The following is an 18044-nucleotide window of genomic DNA, read 5'->3' as shown; positions in this document are numbered from 1 at the left end:
GTGCCATCAAATTGATTCTCTCTCTCTCCATTCATTATTAGTTAGTTAGTCTTAGTCTTATTAGCTATTCACCGCAGCGCCGTTGCTGGCCGGCCCTCCTTTTCCACTTCGCACCGTGCACTTGTTTCCACTTCAGTTCAACTCAACATAGTAAAGCGGCCGACTTGGGCCAACGCCCCAGCCCAGCCCCATCCCGGTTCGCTTCAACCTTGATGCCACCAATTAACTTTGCTCGCCGCTCAGGAGTTCCTTTCCAATCCTCTCCTCCGCGACAGCTTCTCCCGCCTGGGTGTTTTTTCTCAGGATTTCTTGTGTGGTAGTGTACGGAGTAGAGATACCTTTCTACCTGGCTGGTACTGCCTAGACCCTGGGAACTCTTCCTGTTCATTCCCTGTCATTCCCTTCTGCCATTTCCCTTAAGCCCCTCTGCGGTGACCGCCGGTGGTGCAGCTTCGCGCTCTCTCTCTTTTTCTTTTGGCCTCTCTGTCAGTGTCCAACTGTTTGCTCCCTCCCTTTGTTCGCACTGTGGTCGGAACACTCCTGTAATTGTCCCCTTTCCCCTTACCGTGGATTCACTTGTTCCTGGTCCATCTCCCGCCTTTCTGTTCACACTTCTAACCTACTTTCACTGTTTCGATAGGAACCTTCCCGCTTTTATTGTACCTGCAGGTTAGAGACCGCTTGACGTCGCAGAGTGCCGCAGGCCGCCATCTCACGCGACGGAATCGCCCACATCAACAATAATCCTAATTACAAAAGGACGCCGAGAGTGAACATTCGCACAACTGGCGCACCGATTCGTGACTGATGACTCCCGCCTCTATTTCATGACCAATCACCATATTTCTGTCCACCATTCGCCGATTTATCTCTGCCCAACCCGTTCCCCTCCTCCTGGCTGTATAAAGGGCCATGACGGGCTCTCAGCCTGAATCGCCAGCGGATGCGCCCCAGCGTCCTTTCAGCGGCATCATGCGGACCCCCCGAAGCACCAGTCGCTTGAGTATGAGCAGTAGACATGGCGGTGGAAGCCGGGCATCGGATGAGGATGGGAAAACTGCAGTCAAAGTTGGTGCGTTAATTCATCCAGTGCGTGCGACCGTTTGGGATCGAGCTGGTTCAGATGCGGTATTGCGGATACCGCTCGCCTCGGCGCCTCAAACGCCCCACGTGCCGCGGCTTCACGATTATGGCTCTGCATACTGATCACTTTTCCAGCTGTCCGAGTGCGCCCGCCCCTGAAACCAACCGACCCCGGATATGAATTGGTTCCTCAGCGCTTCCAGCGTCCCATGGTCCATGTCACCAATCCCACCAGTGTTGCCATCGATGTCCCCCAGGGCCGCAAATTGTTCGTTTTTGACCGCGTGTTCGCTGAGACGGTCGATCAGGATGGTGTCTGGGACTACCTCAGCGATAGTGTGGGCTCGTTCCTACAGGGCTACAACGTCTCCATTCTGGCCTATGGCCAGTCCGGTGCGGGAAAGTCCTACACCATGGGAACATCGGGTCCTACTGAACAAAGTGACCCACGATCGATGGGTTCGTCCTTCTCCCTGCAAATCGCGCGCTGTGTGGCGCATTCGGCTGACGGAATTAGGCATCATTCCTCGGGCTGCTCAGCTTCTCTTCGAAAAGCTAGAGGGCCCTACTAAACCTAATCGCAACAGCGGCACAGGCCTTCGTACTCCGTCCCGCTATTCTGTCGGCTCCGCCTCCAGCTTTGGGAAAGCTAGCGTCGAGAAGAACTGGCAGTTGAAGGCCACCTACGTTGAAGTATGTGACCCCAATATTGAATGCCATTTCGCGACGAAGAAGATACTAACCATCTCAGATCTACAACGAACAACTGCGAGATCTCCTTGTGCCCGACTCGACACATCAGGCCGACCGGGGTACGGTCACCATTCGTGAGGATGCCAAAGGACGGATTATTCTCACCGGTCTACATCAGGTGAACATCAACTCATACGAAGATCTGATGGGTGCTCTTAGCTTCGGTTCTTCCATCCGACAGACCGATTCCACCGCCATTAACGCCAAGTCTTCTCGGTCGCATGCGGTTTTCAGTTTGAACCTTGTCCAGCGGAAGGCATCCAATGGCGTCATGTCCCCGACCCCCAAGGAGAAGCGCATGTCGATGCCAGTGGAGATGATGTCTGGCTCCGATGCCTCCATCATGGTGGATAGCAAGCTTCATTTCGTGGATTTAGCAGGAAGTGAGAGATTGAAGAACACTGGGGCCTCTGGTGAACGGGCGAAGGAGGGTATCTCTATTAATGCGGGTCTTGCTGCGTTGGGCAAGGTCATCTCGCAGCTTTCCTCTCGCCAGGCCGGCGCTCACGTCTCCTATCGTGACTCGAAGCTCACACGATTGCTCCAGGACTCGCTGGGTGGCAACGCTTATACGTACATGATCGCCTGTGTCAACCCTGCGGAGTTTCATCTCAGCGAGACCGTAAACACGGTTCAGTATGCTCAAAGAGCCAGAGCGATCCAGAGCAAGCCCCGCATCCAGCAGATTGCCGACGAAAGCGATAAGCACGCAGTTATCGAACGACTGAAGGCGGAGGTCGCTTTCTTGCGCCAGCAGCTCCGTAATGCGGAAGAAAATGGCCGTCGCAGCGCTGCCCCACAGGATCGAGCGGAGCGACAGAACGAGAGGGAGGTCGAGCTCCAGAACCAGCTGCTCGATACCCAAGAGAGTTATAACGCTCTCAGCCAGCGTCATGCGAAATTGATCTCGGAGATCGCTAGGGACTCTGAACATGCTGGCGAGACAGACCCCAATGATGTGGTCAGCTTGGTCGGGAAAACTTCTGTGGAACGACTGAAGCGATCACAATCGTTTGCAGAGTCGATCGAACAGGTCGTCCTGGAGTACGAGAAGACCATTCAGAGCCTTGAGTCGTCACTTTCTAACACCAGGTCCTCGCTCTCGGTGACGGAGAGCACGCTTCTCGAACGTGAGACGAAGTGCGCATACGTTGAGACTGTCAACTCTCAATTACAGGCACGGATTCAGAAGCTTCTCGATCGTGAGAGCAGCACGGAAACCTATCTGCATGAGCTGGAAGCCCGGCTTGATGGGCAATCCACCGGTGAAGAGAAGCAAGCGGCGATCGTGGCGGAACTTCGGAAGGAGCTGAGTCGAGCCCGCGAAAGCGAAGCCAACTGCGAAGACTATATTTCCACGTTAGAAGAGCGCTTGGCCGAAGCCGATCAAGATATGGAGCTCATGCAAAGGGAAATGGAGCGCCTGGAGCATGTTATCGAGCGCCAGCGTAGCCTGGGTAAGCTGGATAACCTCTTATATGAGCTTGATCACGTCCAGCAGAACGGCAACCGGAAGGACCAGTCCGAGGACGAGCTTGAGACTCATACCTCAGTGCCCGCCAAGGGCGCCTACAACCCTCGCACCCGAGCAACATCCCTTTCCCTTGATGTCCTGACGGAGGCCGTGGAGACCGCCATACCCGAATCGGATGAAGGCTTAACAGAGCCAGCCCCAGAAGCCGTGCGCGAGACCTCTGTGGAGGCTGAAGCGACTGCTGAGACTGACGAGACCAATTTGAAGGTCCTTGAATCAGCCACTGACCGCCTGGAGGCGCAGGAGAACGGTGCCCCCACGAGTCGAGCCTCTACTCCCACCCAATCCAAGGTCGTGGCGGACAAGCTCGAAACGGTCACTCAGGAGTTGTTCGACTTGCGTATGCAGCACGAGTCTACTGTCAGTGAGTACGAAACGCTCGAGGCGAAGTATGCGGAAGCGATGAAAGCCCTGGCGGAGTTTCAGCGGGACGCGGCCGACGAAGCTCGCCATCCAGACGAACAGGTTCAGGACCTCCTCTCCACCAACGTTGAATCTCGCCCGGTGTCTTTTTTAGAGGAAGGCAAGGCCCCCGGCTCGAACGATGGAAAACAACCGTCGTCCTCGCCATCACTCTCTTCGGAGTTATCCTTGGCCGGGGAGCCTGCTTCTTCGCACGAGCCATCTACCTCGAGTAATGGTGAACTCCCACAGGAGAACCACGTTGACACTCGAGAACTCGATGAAGCGAAGGCCCAAGAAGTCGAGCAGATGCGTCGCTTGCTCGTGGAGCATCAGGAGGGTGTTTCTATAATGTCGCAGAAGTATGCTCAGTTACAGTCGGAGCATGAAGGAACCCTCAGCCTCATTGAAACACTGAAGGCCGAACTGCAGCGATCGAGGAATTCTTCACCGCCGACCACGCCAGGCTTCAAGTCCCCTGTAATCCGGAGAAAGACAAGCCAGAGTCTGATTGGCACTGTCGATCGGGCTCACCGCTCCCTTGCCGCCTTGCGTAATATTGCAGTTGAGGAATTCGAGGCCCGCCCGGATACGATGCAGAACTTCGAAGTCCACCTCGACTCGGCTATGCACGAACTACACAATCGCATGGAACGTATCCAGGCGCTGGAAGCCGAAAACCAAAGCGTCAAGAAGGAAATGGAGACAAAATCAACCATCATCTCTGGACTCACTCGTGAGAGATCGAGCTTGCAGGGAGGCGGTGGGTCCTCGGTCGACATGGGCCTGGTCAATCAACTGCGCGATCAAGTGGTGCAGCAGGAGAATCTCATCAACGAGATGAAAGAATCACACGACGCCAGAGAAAAGCAGCTTCTCGCCGAGATTGAAGAGTTGAAGAGCCTTCTCAAGACTCAAGAAGAAGCCGCTAAAGCCCAGGATGTGTTCGCCGAAGAGCAAGAGAGGAAGATTTCTTCTCTCGAAGGAGAGGTCACGGACTTGAAGAGCAAGCACCAGAACGCCATTGACTCGCTGCAATCGTCGGAACAGGAACTGAGTGCGACACTCGCAGAGCTCGACAAGGCTTTAGCGTCCATCGACGCCATGCGTTCCGAACAGGCGGCCGCTGGTGCGGCCTCTGCATCGAAGGAGGCCGCTGCTAGAGAATTGGAGGCCGAGCGGGAGCAACAAGAAGAACTCGTTGCAAGCTTAAAACATGTTATTGACGAACATAAGGCCACCAATGCAGCCCATCTTGAGAAGATCGCCTCACTCGAAAAGTCGCACGGCGAAGCTCAGCAGCAACTGTCGGAACTTCTGGCAGCAAAAGACAACGATAGCAACGAGGCTCAAGTGCACCAGTCTCGTGTGTCAGAGCTGGAGAAAGAAATCGATTCCCACAAGTCACTTGCTGATTCGTATAAGAGGGACCTGGAGTCTCTGCAAGAGTCACACAAGAAGGAAGTGACGGAACTTGAAGCCCGGGCTACAGCGGCCGCGCAGGTTGATTATGAATCGCGATTTGCCACGATGAGCGCTGAGCATGAGGAGACGATGAAGACTCTGAGATCTGAGATCCTGGAGTCGCGGGAGGAGTTGACAAAACTGCTTGATATGGTCTCTAAACTCCTCAACTCTGACGTTACCGCAGAGACCATGGCAGAGCAAATCCAGGAAATCATGGCTCAGAAGCAGCACTTCTCGGACAAGTACGCTGAGATGCTGGATACCAATGAGGATCTGCGTAAGCAGCTTGAGACTAAGGGTTCCGATGATAGCCGACTAGAGGAGCTTATGCAAAGCAACTCTACCAAGGAAGCCAAGGTCAACGAGCTGGCTCTACTGGTCGCCACCCTCGAGGATACTCTGCGCCAGAAGGAAGAGCAGGTCAAGAAGAAGGAAGCGATCATTGCGGAAGTCAAGGCCGAAAAGGAGAAGAGTGTTCGCTTGGTGGAGGAGCTGGAGGAACAGATCACCAATAGCTTCGATCAGCACCACAACCGTCTCTCCGTCATTCAGCAGGAACGCGATCAGGCTTTGGAAGATGCCAAGGTCAAGATTGCAGCCTATGAGAATGACATTGAGACATACCGCGTGCGGATCGAGCAGCTTGAGGTAAGCGTCCTTATACCGAGAACTACATGCTGGCAACGACTAACATTCTTCTAGCTCCAGATTAAGAACCAAGACAGCTCTCATGACCGCAGCAGCTCCATCACGTCCAATCTCCGTAAGAGTTCATCTGCAACTTCTCTCCCTTCGCCACCTCCCGCCATTCCCCTGCCTCCTCTACCGAACATTGCCTCGGCCACCAACGGCACTGGCAGTATCTCTCCTCCCAGCTCCCGTCACACTAGCAAGGAGCTGGTGAACCCACAGATTGTCGATGACCAAGAGGCTCGCATCCGCACCATCGAGAAGCACCTGAACGCGGAGAAGCAGCTCACCGCCACCTTGGAAGAAGCTCTAGGAGACCTTGAAGCGCAAAGCAACAAGGTCAAGTCGGACTGCGACGCGTGGAAGAAGAAGGCCCGGGAGCTGGAAGAAGAACTAACCACGCTCCGCAAGGAGCGCGCCTCTCAGCGCCTCTCACTGCAGGCCGTCGAGGAGGAACGAAATGCTCGCCGGGAGGCCGAAGCTGCCCGAGCGCAGCTCGAGGAGCGGATGAATGCGCTCAACAAGAAGAAAAAGAAGAGCACTCTCAACTGCTTTTAGATTTGATCGATCTACATTAGCGGATGTCATTTGCGTCGCCTTGCTCTACCCCCTTTGGATTTCAAGCCCCTTTTGCGCCACGATGTTCAGTCTTCTCTGTATTATGAACTAACTCAACGTCGATTCCCCCCCGTCTTTTTTCGCCCCGTTGATACCTCCCTTATTTCTCTTGTGTGTATTTCATTTCACGGCTTCTTCCTTCTTCTTTCTACTTACACCTTACCCCCTTCATTTCTACTCCGTCTATTTCATGAATCCTGACTTTATGACTTATAAGTATGGCCCGTGATTGTACATTTTCCGACTACCCTGACCATACATTGACTACATGTGTTTTTTGAGAATGTTTTTATTCTCAGCCGTCCAGCATGAGCAGCCAGCACTGCTGCTTTGCTCTTCTTCTAGTTAGAATTTGTTGTCGGTATGAAGTTGTTATTTGCCGGGACGTAGATTGAGCCTGATGTCAGTTTCTTGATTCACCAGCTTACACGGTGCTCGATATAGAACAATCTAAAATGTATCTTGGCATCGATTTGACAACTATAATCCAACTCATTATAAGACTCATATCCTATGCTTATTGAGGATCCATGTAGCCTGATCCCGAACTGATAAGAGAATGATAGATAGATCATCACATGACGCAATCTCCCAATCGGCCGCGTGTCTCTTTCATCCCGGGCTACCTCCGCAGCTAATTGATTAGCTACAAAGTCACCAGCTCAGCTGCAGGTCCACCAGTTACCAACACTCAATCTCGCAATGTCAATGTCCATATAAACCAACCCTCCCACCCAATTACCCTCTACCACAAAAATCGCGAAACGAAAATCTATAAGAGAGGAATTAACCAACAATGCCCCCCGCCAAAATCACCATCATCCACCCCGACCTCGGCATCGGCGGCGCAGAACGTCTAATTATCGACGTGGCTCTAGCACTACAATCGCGCGGACACCCCGTCACTATTTACACGTCGCACCGGGATAAGTCGCATTGTTTTGAAGAGGCGCGCGATGGGACACTCGATGTGAAGGTGCGCGGGAATACGATTTTCCCGGCGCATGTGGGCGGGCGGTTGTTTGTTCTGATGGCTATTTTGAGACAGCTGCATTTGACGTGGGAGTTATTGTCGTCATCTGGGGAGGAGGCTACGAGTGGGGAAGAGGAGGAAGAGGTGTATATTGTGGATCAGATGCCTGCTTGCGTGCCCTTTTTGAAGGTGTTTGGGGGGAGGAAGAAGGGGGGAAGTAAGAAGCAGAGGATCTTGTTTTATTGTCATTTTCCTGATCAGTTGCTGGCGAGGAGGGATGAAGGGGGTTCGGTACTACAGGTGCTTAAGGGGTTGTATCGCGTGCCGTTTGATTGGTTTGAGGGGTGGGCTGTCAGTGCGTCTGATAAGGTGGTTGCGAATTCCAGGTTTACGAGGGGGGTTGTTAGTGGGGTTTTTGGAAGGGAGAAGGTCGGGGATTTGAGTGTGGTTTATCCGTGTGTTGATACGAAGGCTGGGGATGGTGGTGAGGGCGTGGTCAAGGATGGAGAGAAGTTGTGGGGTGGGAAGAAGATCCTGCTCAGTGTCAATCGTTTCGAGAGGAAGAAGGACCTGGCGCTGGCAATTCGTGCCTACCATGGCCTTGGGGCCGAGAAGAGGAAAGGCACTAGATTGGTTGTTGCTGGTGGGTATCCCCTTTTTGTTGACTGTCGAGGCTGCGCTTGTATGCTGATTGAGAGTGTGCTAACTGGTTGCTCGTTTGATGCAGGTGGTTACGATAATCGCGTTCAGGAGAATGTCCAGTATCACCGGGAACTAGATGAGTTGGCGACTGGGTTGGGTTTGCAAACAGCGACATCGAAGACGGTTATTTCGGCCCTTTCGATCCCCGATTCTATCGACGTCCTTTTCCTGTTGTCCGTGCCGACGGCATTCCGTGACACCCTTCTGCTGCAGGCGAAGTTGCTACTTTATACGCCGATTAACGAACACTTCGGGATTGTACCGGTGGAGGCGATGCGGGCTGGCGTGCCGGTGCTTGCATCGAATACTGGAGGGCCATTGGAGACCATTGTGGAGGGCGAAACGGGCTGGCTCCGTGACGCCAAGGTGGATGCCGAATGGACTGCAGTGATGGACAAGGTGCTCTATGGAATGAAGCAGGAGGAGCTGGACAGGATGTCTGTGGCTGCGAAGGAGCGTGTTGAGAAGGAGTTTTCACTGACGGCTATGGGCGAGAAACTCGAGCAGGAAATCGAGGAGATGCTCGGCCAGGAGCAACGGCCGTTCCATGGCTTCCAACAGCTTCTTGCCTTCCTTGCATTGGTGGGAGTGGTGCTTTCCCTCGTTGCTGCATTTCTCGTGAAGCTGCTTTGATTGTTTGTTCAAAAAATACCCTTGACTTGCATGTAATATATTCAATTCTGATGCTCAGTTTCATCATCAACTCTAATAGCTAGTAATCATTGAATTGCTTCACGTGACACCGCGCCACTGACGCGGCGAACCGCGACACGTGCCGTCATCTCCAAATCGGCGGTTGTTCTTTATCCCCGCCATTGCCATCGCGAAGTTGGGCCTTGTTGGTGGTTTTGGGCAACATGCCAGAGGTCATCAACCTCCTCTCCTCGACTCCTCCGCCCCCAGTAGAGAGACGTGAGCACCTCTCCGTCCGCAGAGCGCATTCTCACCCGCCCGTCGTGCCCGCTTCGGACTCCATCTTCTCCGACGATATCGACATCTCCGCATTTACCTATGAAGACCCCATCGATCAGCCTGCCAAACGACGACGCTTGAGCCATGAGATCACACCCGCTAAAGAGGTGCCCCTGCCACCAGCAAAGAACTCACTCTTCCTTTTTTCCGATGACGACATAGTTCTATCCTCGGACGGTCCCGCTCCTACGAAACCTTCGGCCTGGAATGGAGAATCCGACCCCATCGTTTTCACCTCGTCGGCGCCTGAACCCACACAGAATCTGCCGGTCAGACAAGCCATAAGGCCACACGGGGTGAACCCTATCTCAATTGACGATGATGATGCTGGAAATTTCAACAACACCCGCAGTAACGACCGACCACGGCGGGAGGAGATTCAAGTGTCCAGCGACCAACTTGATTTCCCAGACGTGGACGATCTGCTTGATGTGGCTCAGCGAGTTGAAGCAAACGCATTTTCGAGTCGAACCGCGAATATACTAGCAACCCTCCAAGATCGTTCCCGCGGCAGCAATGGCGAACCGGTGTCCGGATCGTTGAGAGGTCGCAAGCACCAGGCTCCGAGCGATGACATAGAAGTTGAAGAGATGCCACCACCGCGGAAGCCCCAGCGCAAGACCACCAGAGTCACAAGTGAAGAGAAGGAGGCGAAAGCCAGAGAACGGGAGGCGGCTAAGGCGCAAAGAGAACGCGATAAACAACTCGAAAAGGAGCGCAAGCAGAAAGCCAGGGAGGATAAAGCCCGCGAAAAGCAACTGGCAGCGGACATTGCCGAGGTCAACAAACTCAAGGTGGACAAGAAGGATTCCACGCATGAGATGTTAGTTGACCTCGCTTCTACATTTACTGACACAAGTGTGGGCAACCAGACAACAGAGATCATGCGCCTTCTCCAAGTCGACCTGTCCTTCTTTCCCAGTGCCATTCCGAATATCGTCAAGTGGCGTCGCAAGGTCCGAGCTACATACAATGACTCCCTTGGACACTGGGAACCGTGCACGCTTCACATCCGCGACGAAGAGGAGCATGTCCTCTCCTTATTAGCGGCACAAGATTTTATCAACATGATTGTGGCTCCTACAACGGAACCAAGAAACACTATCAAGGACCACGTTCAGCGTCTAAAATCTGCTTACCCCAAGTCTCGACCGATCTATCTAATCGAAGGCCTGACGAGTCTGATGCGGAAGAATAATAATGCTCAAAACAGAGCCTACCAAGCCGCTGTGCGACGACAATTCGAAGATACATCTGCCCGTCCATCGACTCGGAGAAAACAACAGCAACCAGAGACCCTGACGCCTATAGACAGCGATACAGTCGAAGACGCTCTCCTCGATCTACAAGTGACCCACTCATGTCTAATCCATCACACAAGTTCTCCCGCAGAGTCTGCTGAATGGATAAAGAACTTCACCGAGTATATTTCCACCGTGCCGTATCGCCGTGAGCGGATGGACCTGAATGACTCCGCATTTTGTATGGATGTGGGACAAGTTAAGCCTGGCGAGAACCGATCCGACGCATTCGTGAAGATGCTCCAGGAGGTGAACCGAGTGACAGCATCGATGGCATATGGCATTGCGACACAATACCCAAGCGCGATAGATTTGGTAAATGCGATGAGGAAACATGGGCCGGGACTGCTGGAAGACGTCAAGGTATGGTTATCTGCTGCTTACTGTCTTGTTTGATCAGCGCTTCGTCATGTTAATACTGACTGTTCTATCTTCAGAAATCAGCAAACAAAAATGGCGCCCTCACCGACTCACGTATTGGTCCGGCCGTGAGCAGACGATTGTATAAAGTATTCATGGGAATGGATCCGACGTCGACTGACATTTGAGCGCATCTTCTGGCCAGCGGCCCCTGGAGTTATAAAGCGGTATTGGTTCATATATTCTGGGTGTATTATTAGCGATAGGCACGACTTCTATTGATATAACCATCTCTTATTGGCACGAAGCGGCATCACGTGGCATCTCATGATCTACACGGTATAAACATCGTTAGGGACATCGATTGATCTTGGTATTCATGTCTGGTCGGCGCTTGTATGAAAGGAGATATGTACTTCATGTATAGATTATACTACTTCCTCAATGATTACTACGACCTGTCGTAAAAGCAGAACGACCTCTTCCACAATATCTGGCTGATCTATCATTCTTATAGTTCAATTCCCCGATCATCTACCACCCGTAGGAAACGTCCTAGCATCACATACTTCCTATCCTGATTCATCATCTCCACCATTCTTCATTTCTGCTAGTATTAGGCTACTCGATGTTTCAGCATTCGACTATAATAATATCAGACGATCGATGCTGTATATGGGGGCACGTGCTCCACCCATCATTGAACCCATGACCTCATACCCACTTTGTACTTGTGAAAACAGCAGATTATACAATTTTACTACCTGCTACTGTACAAGCGTTCCAGAACAGCAAAACGCGTCTAAAAAACATTGACAATAGATGCTAAGTTCGACGAATCAGAAACAGAAAGAAAAGACGCTGCTCTTGACACATTGTTGAGAAATTGGTATTGCGCTTTTTGTCTGGCTTTTTTAGCTTGATATCGGAATGAAGTGATTTGAGGCCGTTATTCGCATGATGAAGATTGTTGAATCTGACGTCATAACGTTATCTTGCCAGACACACAAAAAAAAAAAAAAAAAAAAAAAAAAAAAAAAAAAAAAAAAAAAAAAAAGAAAGAAAGAAAGAAGATGAAGACGTAGTCTCAGCGTATAAGGGAAAAGCCAGTATAATGAAACCATGTATCATGAAAAAATAACCCCAGGCTTGTCTGCGGAAGTGTTGAAACACGCCAGCAAGCATCAAACATAAAAATAACAAGGCCGGTCAATGGTGAATAATGAACCTACGAAACCAACAAATTGATGCCGGAACTTCGCTTAGACAATGACTTATGGCCTCCCAGCCCCATCAGGTGGCGTACGGCCATCTGTGCGGACCGGACTCCATAATCCATCGTCACGGCCACCTCCCCCGGGATGTCGACAAACTGGCCAATGAGCCCCAGATTTTCGATTCCCGGGGGATTCACTTGGGGCCGGTCGCCGCGCAAGCGAGCCAACAGTGTTGCTGCGGCTCGCGGAACCACGCAAGGAAGGGTGATAGAATGGTCGAGGATTCCCTGCACAGGAAAGTCCAGCTGTTTTAATATCTCCTCCATGATCTCCTGTCCGCAACATTCGAGCATGGGTTTCTTGATATAGTTACCCTCCCGCTCCGGGTACATAGCATAGCCCCAGAGTACGTGCACGTCCGCGGGTTGATCGGGGAACAGAGGTTGCTGGGGCAGATTGATGCTCAGGAGCCAAGGAGTGTCTTTGAGGGTGACGAATGTGCCGCTTCCTGGTTTATCGCCTGTGAGGGCAATAAAGCGGTTGAAGAATTCTGGGGAGGAGAGGGTGACGGTGAAAGATTCGAGGCGGGACTCTGCCATGCGGGTACAGAAGTTGTATGCGTTCCCAAAGATAGGGTTTTTGGTGGATAGCTCTAGCCACAACAGCCAGTTCTCGTCCAAGTCTTTCTCGATATCCATTAGTTCTAGAGACGGTGGGGACGTGTTGGTGCCCGTTGTGGAGCCGGACATAACCGAGCCTAGTGAGACCAGCACGATGTCCCGCGCCCCCAGGTTGATCGTCTGCTCGGGCTCATTATCATGGATGGCTTTGATGGCCGATACGCGGTGCGGATCACAGCTTGAAGGGGTGGTGATGATGTCAGTGACTCTGGTGTGGAATCGGAAGTCCACGCCTCGGGAGCGTAGAAATTGAGCGATTGGGGAGATAATAGACTCGTGCCGATTGAAACGCCCGCCATCCAGCTTCCGGCGAAGATGAAGCTCGTGGATGTCGTGCAAGTAGTGGTGAAGGTAGCGCCGAAACTCAGCTGCACTATGGACGGGTTTGATGCCAAAGCTAGGAGGGAATTGTCGTTAGGCATGGCCATTCGGACAGGAACAGAGGTACGACTCACGTCGTGGAAAGAAGCATCCAGTAACAGCTTTTGAAGAAGCTTTTGCTGAAATGATCACAGATGCGCGAGCGGCCGAGCGACTTGTCCGACTTTGAGGCCAGCATGAACAGGTCCACGCGGTCGCGCAGTCCCAGACTCGCTCGTTTGGCGTCAATGCGTTCCAGAACGTGTTTATGACGGGTGAGAAAGCGAGTATGAGGGCGATCTTTGACGGCTTCGGTGTCCCAGAATTTGTCGAGTTCCTCGAGAACGGTCTGGTTTGGGTTCGTCTTAGAAGGAATCAGAGAGAGAAGTTCTTCCATGCAGACGTCGTTGAATGGAGGCATCCCCCCTGCGCGGAAATCATAACCATTGATGGAATCGCCCGTACTAATAGTCCCGCCGCCGGCTTGACTGAGAGTTTCGAGAATATGAACACGAGATGGGGGCACATGCGCCTCCTCAATGAGATGCACAGCTGCAGTCAGAGAAGAGATGCCGGCCCCTAGAATCCACGCATCCATCCTATCTGGCGGCCGGCGCTCAGGCGGAGGACTTGGCGGTGCCGAAATGGAAGACATGGCAGGCGATGGTTGTCACTACTGAATCAAGATAGCCACGAGGACATTCAACCGGTATATAAACCGAAGGCCAGGGCGTTCTGGACTGCCCGGGTGTGGCGGGAAGGTTTCTGATGTCAAGGATCGCTGACTTCCTACAATGTCACCGTGGAAGAACCATGGTTCGGCAACGGTTAGACCCACGCTGACGATAGGATGATTTGCTTGTGCAGGATAGGCCTTGTAGGCGATCCGGCTCATATTTGTTCTAGTAAAAGTCCTTCGCGTCCATTCTAGAACTGGTTACTATAACATATTCACGGCCGGTCACTGTTTCAACCAAAGGGACATTGCCCCCTGTGTTCCTTTTCCAAGACATTTACAATGTCACCCACTGACTTCCGGCCCTTGCCTTCAAAATGCTTCGGTCCTAGATCAGCTACATCGAAGCCTCGGGGGTAAAAGGTATCGCCAGCATCGCCGGGAAGTGGAAGGCCTAGGGCCCACGTCAGCCACGCCGCCGGACCCCAGCGGTTCCAGACTGTTGGCTTCACGTAGTACGGCATCCCTTTCCATATCTGAACATAATACCGACCGTCTTCATTAGGAGTAGCACTGAAAACCTCTTGTCGGAGATTGATCGGCCGAGGAAGCCCAAGGTATCGCAGGAAATACTTCCGTAGGGCGACGAGTCCCGTAAAAATCCTCCGATACCCCACGGGTGGCGCATCGTACCTGATTCATCAGCACATGCTTGTCTGCATAAGGTATCAATAAAGAACGGATTATGCAAGACATCTCACATCATCGCATCTCGCAATTTGTTGTCCATCACACAGGTGGCGAACTGGATGCCAACGCCTCTCACCCACTTAGGAAATCCATAAACAATGACATCCATCGTCTTGTCCGCGACCAATCTATTCCGTTCGTCAGGTCTCATGTTTTCTTCTTCATAACGATCACTCCACTGCCGGAGCTCTTCCAAGAAATGGAGACCATCCCTAAACCCGTATTTTCCCGACGGCAACGCATGATAACTGATATCCAAGGCATCGCCCAGGCTCTTCCAGTAAGTTCCAATTGCACACTGCTCCAATTCCGTCATTGCTCTCCACTCGAACCGTTCCACGAAGCGGATGGGTTCCGTGGCAAACAGACTCAGAGTATAGAGCATGTCAGACTCGAGAATCTTCCCGCTGGCACGGTATCCGGAGTGTAGGAACTTGGTGCGGGCAATGGCGGTGCGTGCCCGAGAGGAGGTAGGAGGGCATGTCATAAACTGGCCGATGAGGGCTCCCGTGTCCGCATAGCGCTTGAAGGAGGTGGCAGGGTTTGAGAACTGGGAGGTCTGCAGAAGGAGGGATGAGATGGTAGGGATGCCGTATGTCTAGATGGGGGATCACATGCTGTTAGTATTCCAACCACGGAGGACACTAGGAGCAGTACCCGAAAGAGCGCAAACTGAAGAGCTTTCACTGCAGTCGTAGGGAACTCGAGTTGCAGCATGTTCTTTTGTATCGCCCATGCATCCTGGACAGTCATTTGGGACATGGATGCACGAATTGCATACTGTGGATAGTCGCGGTAGAGATTGCGAACGCGTTGGAAGCGGAGGGCGGAGGCGAGGAGAAGGTAGGCGAGGAAGGCAAGAGTGAGGGTGATGGGAAGTGAAACTTGTAGTTCATGATAGGACGAAGGTGAGAGAAGGATGAAGGAAAAATTGCTTGGGTGGGGCATGATGATGGTAATCTGTTAGTTGATGGGATGATGATTCGACAAGTGTTTGATGATACGAGAATATACTAGATCTATGATAACCCTGGGGCTCCCATCAAGAACGTCGGTTTATGGTGCTCATTATATACTAGTATGGTAGCATGAACTGAAGACAGATGGTGCGTCCTTGTGTAGTACTACCATTCTACCATTCTACCAGGCATTCCTTTCTGGTCACCAGCCCAGTCCCGTGGTATACCTCCTCCATAGTTGCAGCCATAGTCAACGAGTTCATATGCCACCATCAACGGAACGCGGACCGAGGATGGGGAGCGCGGGGTGCCGATCATTTGGGCCGATCATTCGACATGATAAGTCAGTCATGGCCGAACAAACGAAGATTATGTACAGCAGGCTCGATAACCGTGGCCGGAGAGATGAATCCGAGATCGTATGAGCATCCTGTCTATCCGCAATACGCTGGTTGAGGTCGGGACGACCTATGAGACGTAGCATCTCGAAGGCCAAATGTCGTATTCAGCGTATTTCTGGATAGACGAAAAGATACGCCATCGCTCATGAAACACAAATGACATGTGCTAAATAACTTGTCCACGGAATAATGATGCACGTAACCGCGGGATTGGAGGAAGAGTGGGATGAGTCGGGTCTGTGCCGTAACACAACTTATCAATCAATCAACCGGATGTCTTTGTTCAGTGGCAGTTATGCTCCGACACCTCTCTATGATTCGTTCACGAGAGATTTCGTTAGAAATATTCAAATGTAACATGGGATTACCATGAAAGCAAAGTTCTGTAACTGATCCTATACACCAGGTAGCCATTTGTTACCCTGAATCAACCTCATTGACCGGGTATAGGACGGTCTTCCAACCCCTTACTGATGGACGTTGTCATAAGATAGACAAGAAATAGTATGGTAGTAGTAAAATATTACTATTGACAGATAAATATGAATCAGTACTCTAGCACCCTGTGAATGATCAGCTGACACGGAGGGAGGAGTCATGTGCTAGACCATCATCTCCTCCTTTGCTCGCATCTCGCGATCAATCGACACCTCAACCATGATGTCCCGTATCCCAGCTAAACTGTGTGTTTCATCCATACTACCATGCACACGCGTACTGTATGCTTCAGCTCGCACTTGCGACCACTCATCCACTGACCCTGTACCGGCAAAGGAGAGCGGCTTCGGCCACGATAACGGACTCATCATCTGGACGCGTTTCGAAGAGCAGCTGGATTTTGATGTTTGGCTACGAATCGCGCAACACTTGTTCTTAATCAAATTTGCGAGACGGTGGAATATCGGACGCATCAAGATCACCGAAGCACAGATAATGCCCAGATCAAGTTCGATGATAGACCATATGGATTGGAGATATCCATTTTCTGACACACATTAGCAACTTTCGTTAACAATCACCGTCCAGAAGGGTAGATGGGCTGGCATACTGGTAGCATCTGCCGTCACGTATTTCTTGAACGTGATCAGACGCAAAAAGCCGACGGCGCAGACCCTATCACTGTTAGCACCATTCAGTCAACCAGTTCGTTTGCTCACGTGGCAAGAAACATACAATCCACCAAATCCAAACAGAAGGCTTAGTTCCCCCTTCTGTCGGGGCGACAATTTCATCCGCCATACCACGACCAAGGGCACCAAAACCAAGACGAAATTCTCAGCCAGCGCAACCGACCCAGACACGATGTAGAAGGTATTTCGCCCACGCATACAGGTCCCCTCAATGTGCTTGATCCAGAAATACTGCACAGGCCAGCATTGGAAGATACTCAAAAGGGTGGCAGCGATGCCCCAGGCAAGTGTGATCACGATCAATGCGGTGGTAAGCTTCCGCCAATATGTGATGGCTCCAAAAAGCTTGCGGAGAAGAACGATATAGGAAATCTTCACGAAGACGTGGGTTAATACCCAGAATTTCGTAGAGCACCAGAATAGCTAACCCATTTTGATTAGAACTGGGACCAAAGTGGGGGATGTGGGTATACTCACCAGGGTGACAGTCCCTCTGGTAGGCCTGGAGAGGGACCAGAATTCGTGGCCAACGCCGTGGAACGCAGCTGGATACATGTAAGCTAACTGACACCAAGACCGGGGTGGTGGATTGACTAACAGATCACAATGCAGAGGGTCAGCCCGTATGAGAAGACAAGCCCTATACTCATCAAGATATCCCCGGCGTCAAGTTTCTGACGGACAAGTCGCCGAGAATACAGTCGGAGAATGAAGAAGAGGGTTGTCACACCACATGACACAATGGGAACAACAACGAGGGTGATGCCCCAATGATTGAGTGGCGTCATGGAGGCTCATGCGATGCAGAAAGCCGGCCTTGCATCGACGCATTCATCTGAGTTGATATGAGTGTTTTCCATGCGAGGTAATCGGAAGGGATAGTATCTATACAGGGCTATATACTTTTCTTATTCATCCTCACGGCGTCCTCCGAATAAGCACGACCGGAAGAATCTGTTTGATCGCACCGCCGCAGCAACACAGGGGCCCTAGTCGGCCGAATTTTTAGTGATGTC

At 51.8% G+C, this 18044-nt stretch overlaps 5 protein-coding genes across 5 annotated transcripts; 3 read left to right on the top strand and 2 right to left on the bottom strand.

The window, feature by feature from the left end:
• Positions 1-912: 912 nt before the first annotated feature.
• On the top strand, positions 913-6487 carry ASPBRDRAFT_50212 (kinesin family protein; the record flags this gene model as incomplete). The annotated part of the gene is made up of 5 exons (XM_067626500.1): positions 913-1072; positions 1219-1542; positions 1601-1776; positions 1835-5887; positions 5942-6487. 5 exons carry the CDS (start codon positions 913-915, stop codon positions 6485-6487), a joined length of 5259 nt encoding a protein of 1752 aa, XP_067484538.1.
• Positions 6488-7196: 709 nt separating this feature from the next.
• Positions 7197-9000, top strand: ASPBRDRAFT_166039 (GDP-Man:Man(1)GlcNAc(2)-PP-dolichol alpha-1,3-mannosyltransferase). The gene is made up of 2 exons (XM_067619570.1): positions 7197-8163; positions 8248-9000. The coding sequence occupies exons 1-2, from the start codon at positions 7344-7346 to the stop codon at positions 8853-8855; spliced, it is 1428 nt and encodes a 475-aa protein (XP_067484537.1). The 5' UTR covers positions 7197-7343; the 3' UTR covers positions 8856-9000.
• Positions 9001-9036: 36 nt separating this feature from the next.
• On the top strand, positions 9037-11313 carry ASPBRDRAFT_202298 (uncharacterized protein). The gene is made up of 2 exons (XM_067621628.1): positions 9037-10858; positions 10933-11313. The coding sequence occupies exons 1-2, from the start codon at positions 9080-9082 to the stop codon at positions 11041-11043; spliced, it is 1890 nt and encodes a 629-aa protein (XP_067484536.1). The 5' UTR covers positions 9037-9079; the 3' UTR covers positions 11044-11313.
• Positions 11314-11986: 673 nt separating this feature from the next.
• On the bottom strand, positions 11987-15589 carry ASPBRDRAFT_70737 (oleate hydratase). The gene is made up of 5 exons (XM_067629089.1): positions 15196-15589; positions 14550-15136; positions 14142-14481; positions 13208-13647; positions 11987-13149 (listed from the first exon to the last, which is right to left on the bottom strand). Exons 1-5 carry the CDS (start codon positions 15484-15486, stop codon positions 12084-12086), a joined length of 2724 nt encoding a protein of 907 aa, XP_067484535.1. The 5' UTR covers positions 15487-15589; the 3' UTR covers positions 11987-12083.
• Positions 15590-16500: 911 nt separating this feature from the next.
• On the bottom strand, positions 16501-17816 carry ASPBRDRAFT_190607 (uncharacterized protein; the record flags this gene model as incomplete). The annotated part of the gene is made up of 5 exons (XM_067620262.1): positions 16501-16883; positions 16947-17011; positions 17072-17451; positions 17506-17573; positions 17627-17816. 5 exons carry the CDS (start codon positions 17814-17816, stop codon positions 16501-16503), a joined length of 1086 nt encoding a protein of 361 aa, XP_067484534.1.
• Between the last annotated feature and the right edge of the window lie 228 nt (positions 17817-18044).

This window comes from Aspergillus brasiliensis (genome assembly GCF_001889945.1).
Source record: "Aspergillus brasiliensis CBS 101740 unplaced genomic scaffold ASPBRscaffold_1, whole genome shotgun sequence".
Classification (NCBI taxonomy): Eukaryota; Fungi; Ascomycota; class Eurotiomycetes; order Eurotiales; family Aspergillaceae; genus Aspergillus; species Aspergillus brasiliensis.
The sequence above is the reverse complement of the archived record's forward strand: the minus strand, read 5'-3'. Positions and strand labels throughout refer to the sequence as shown.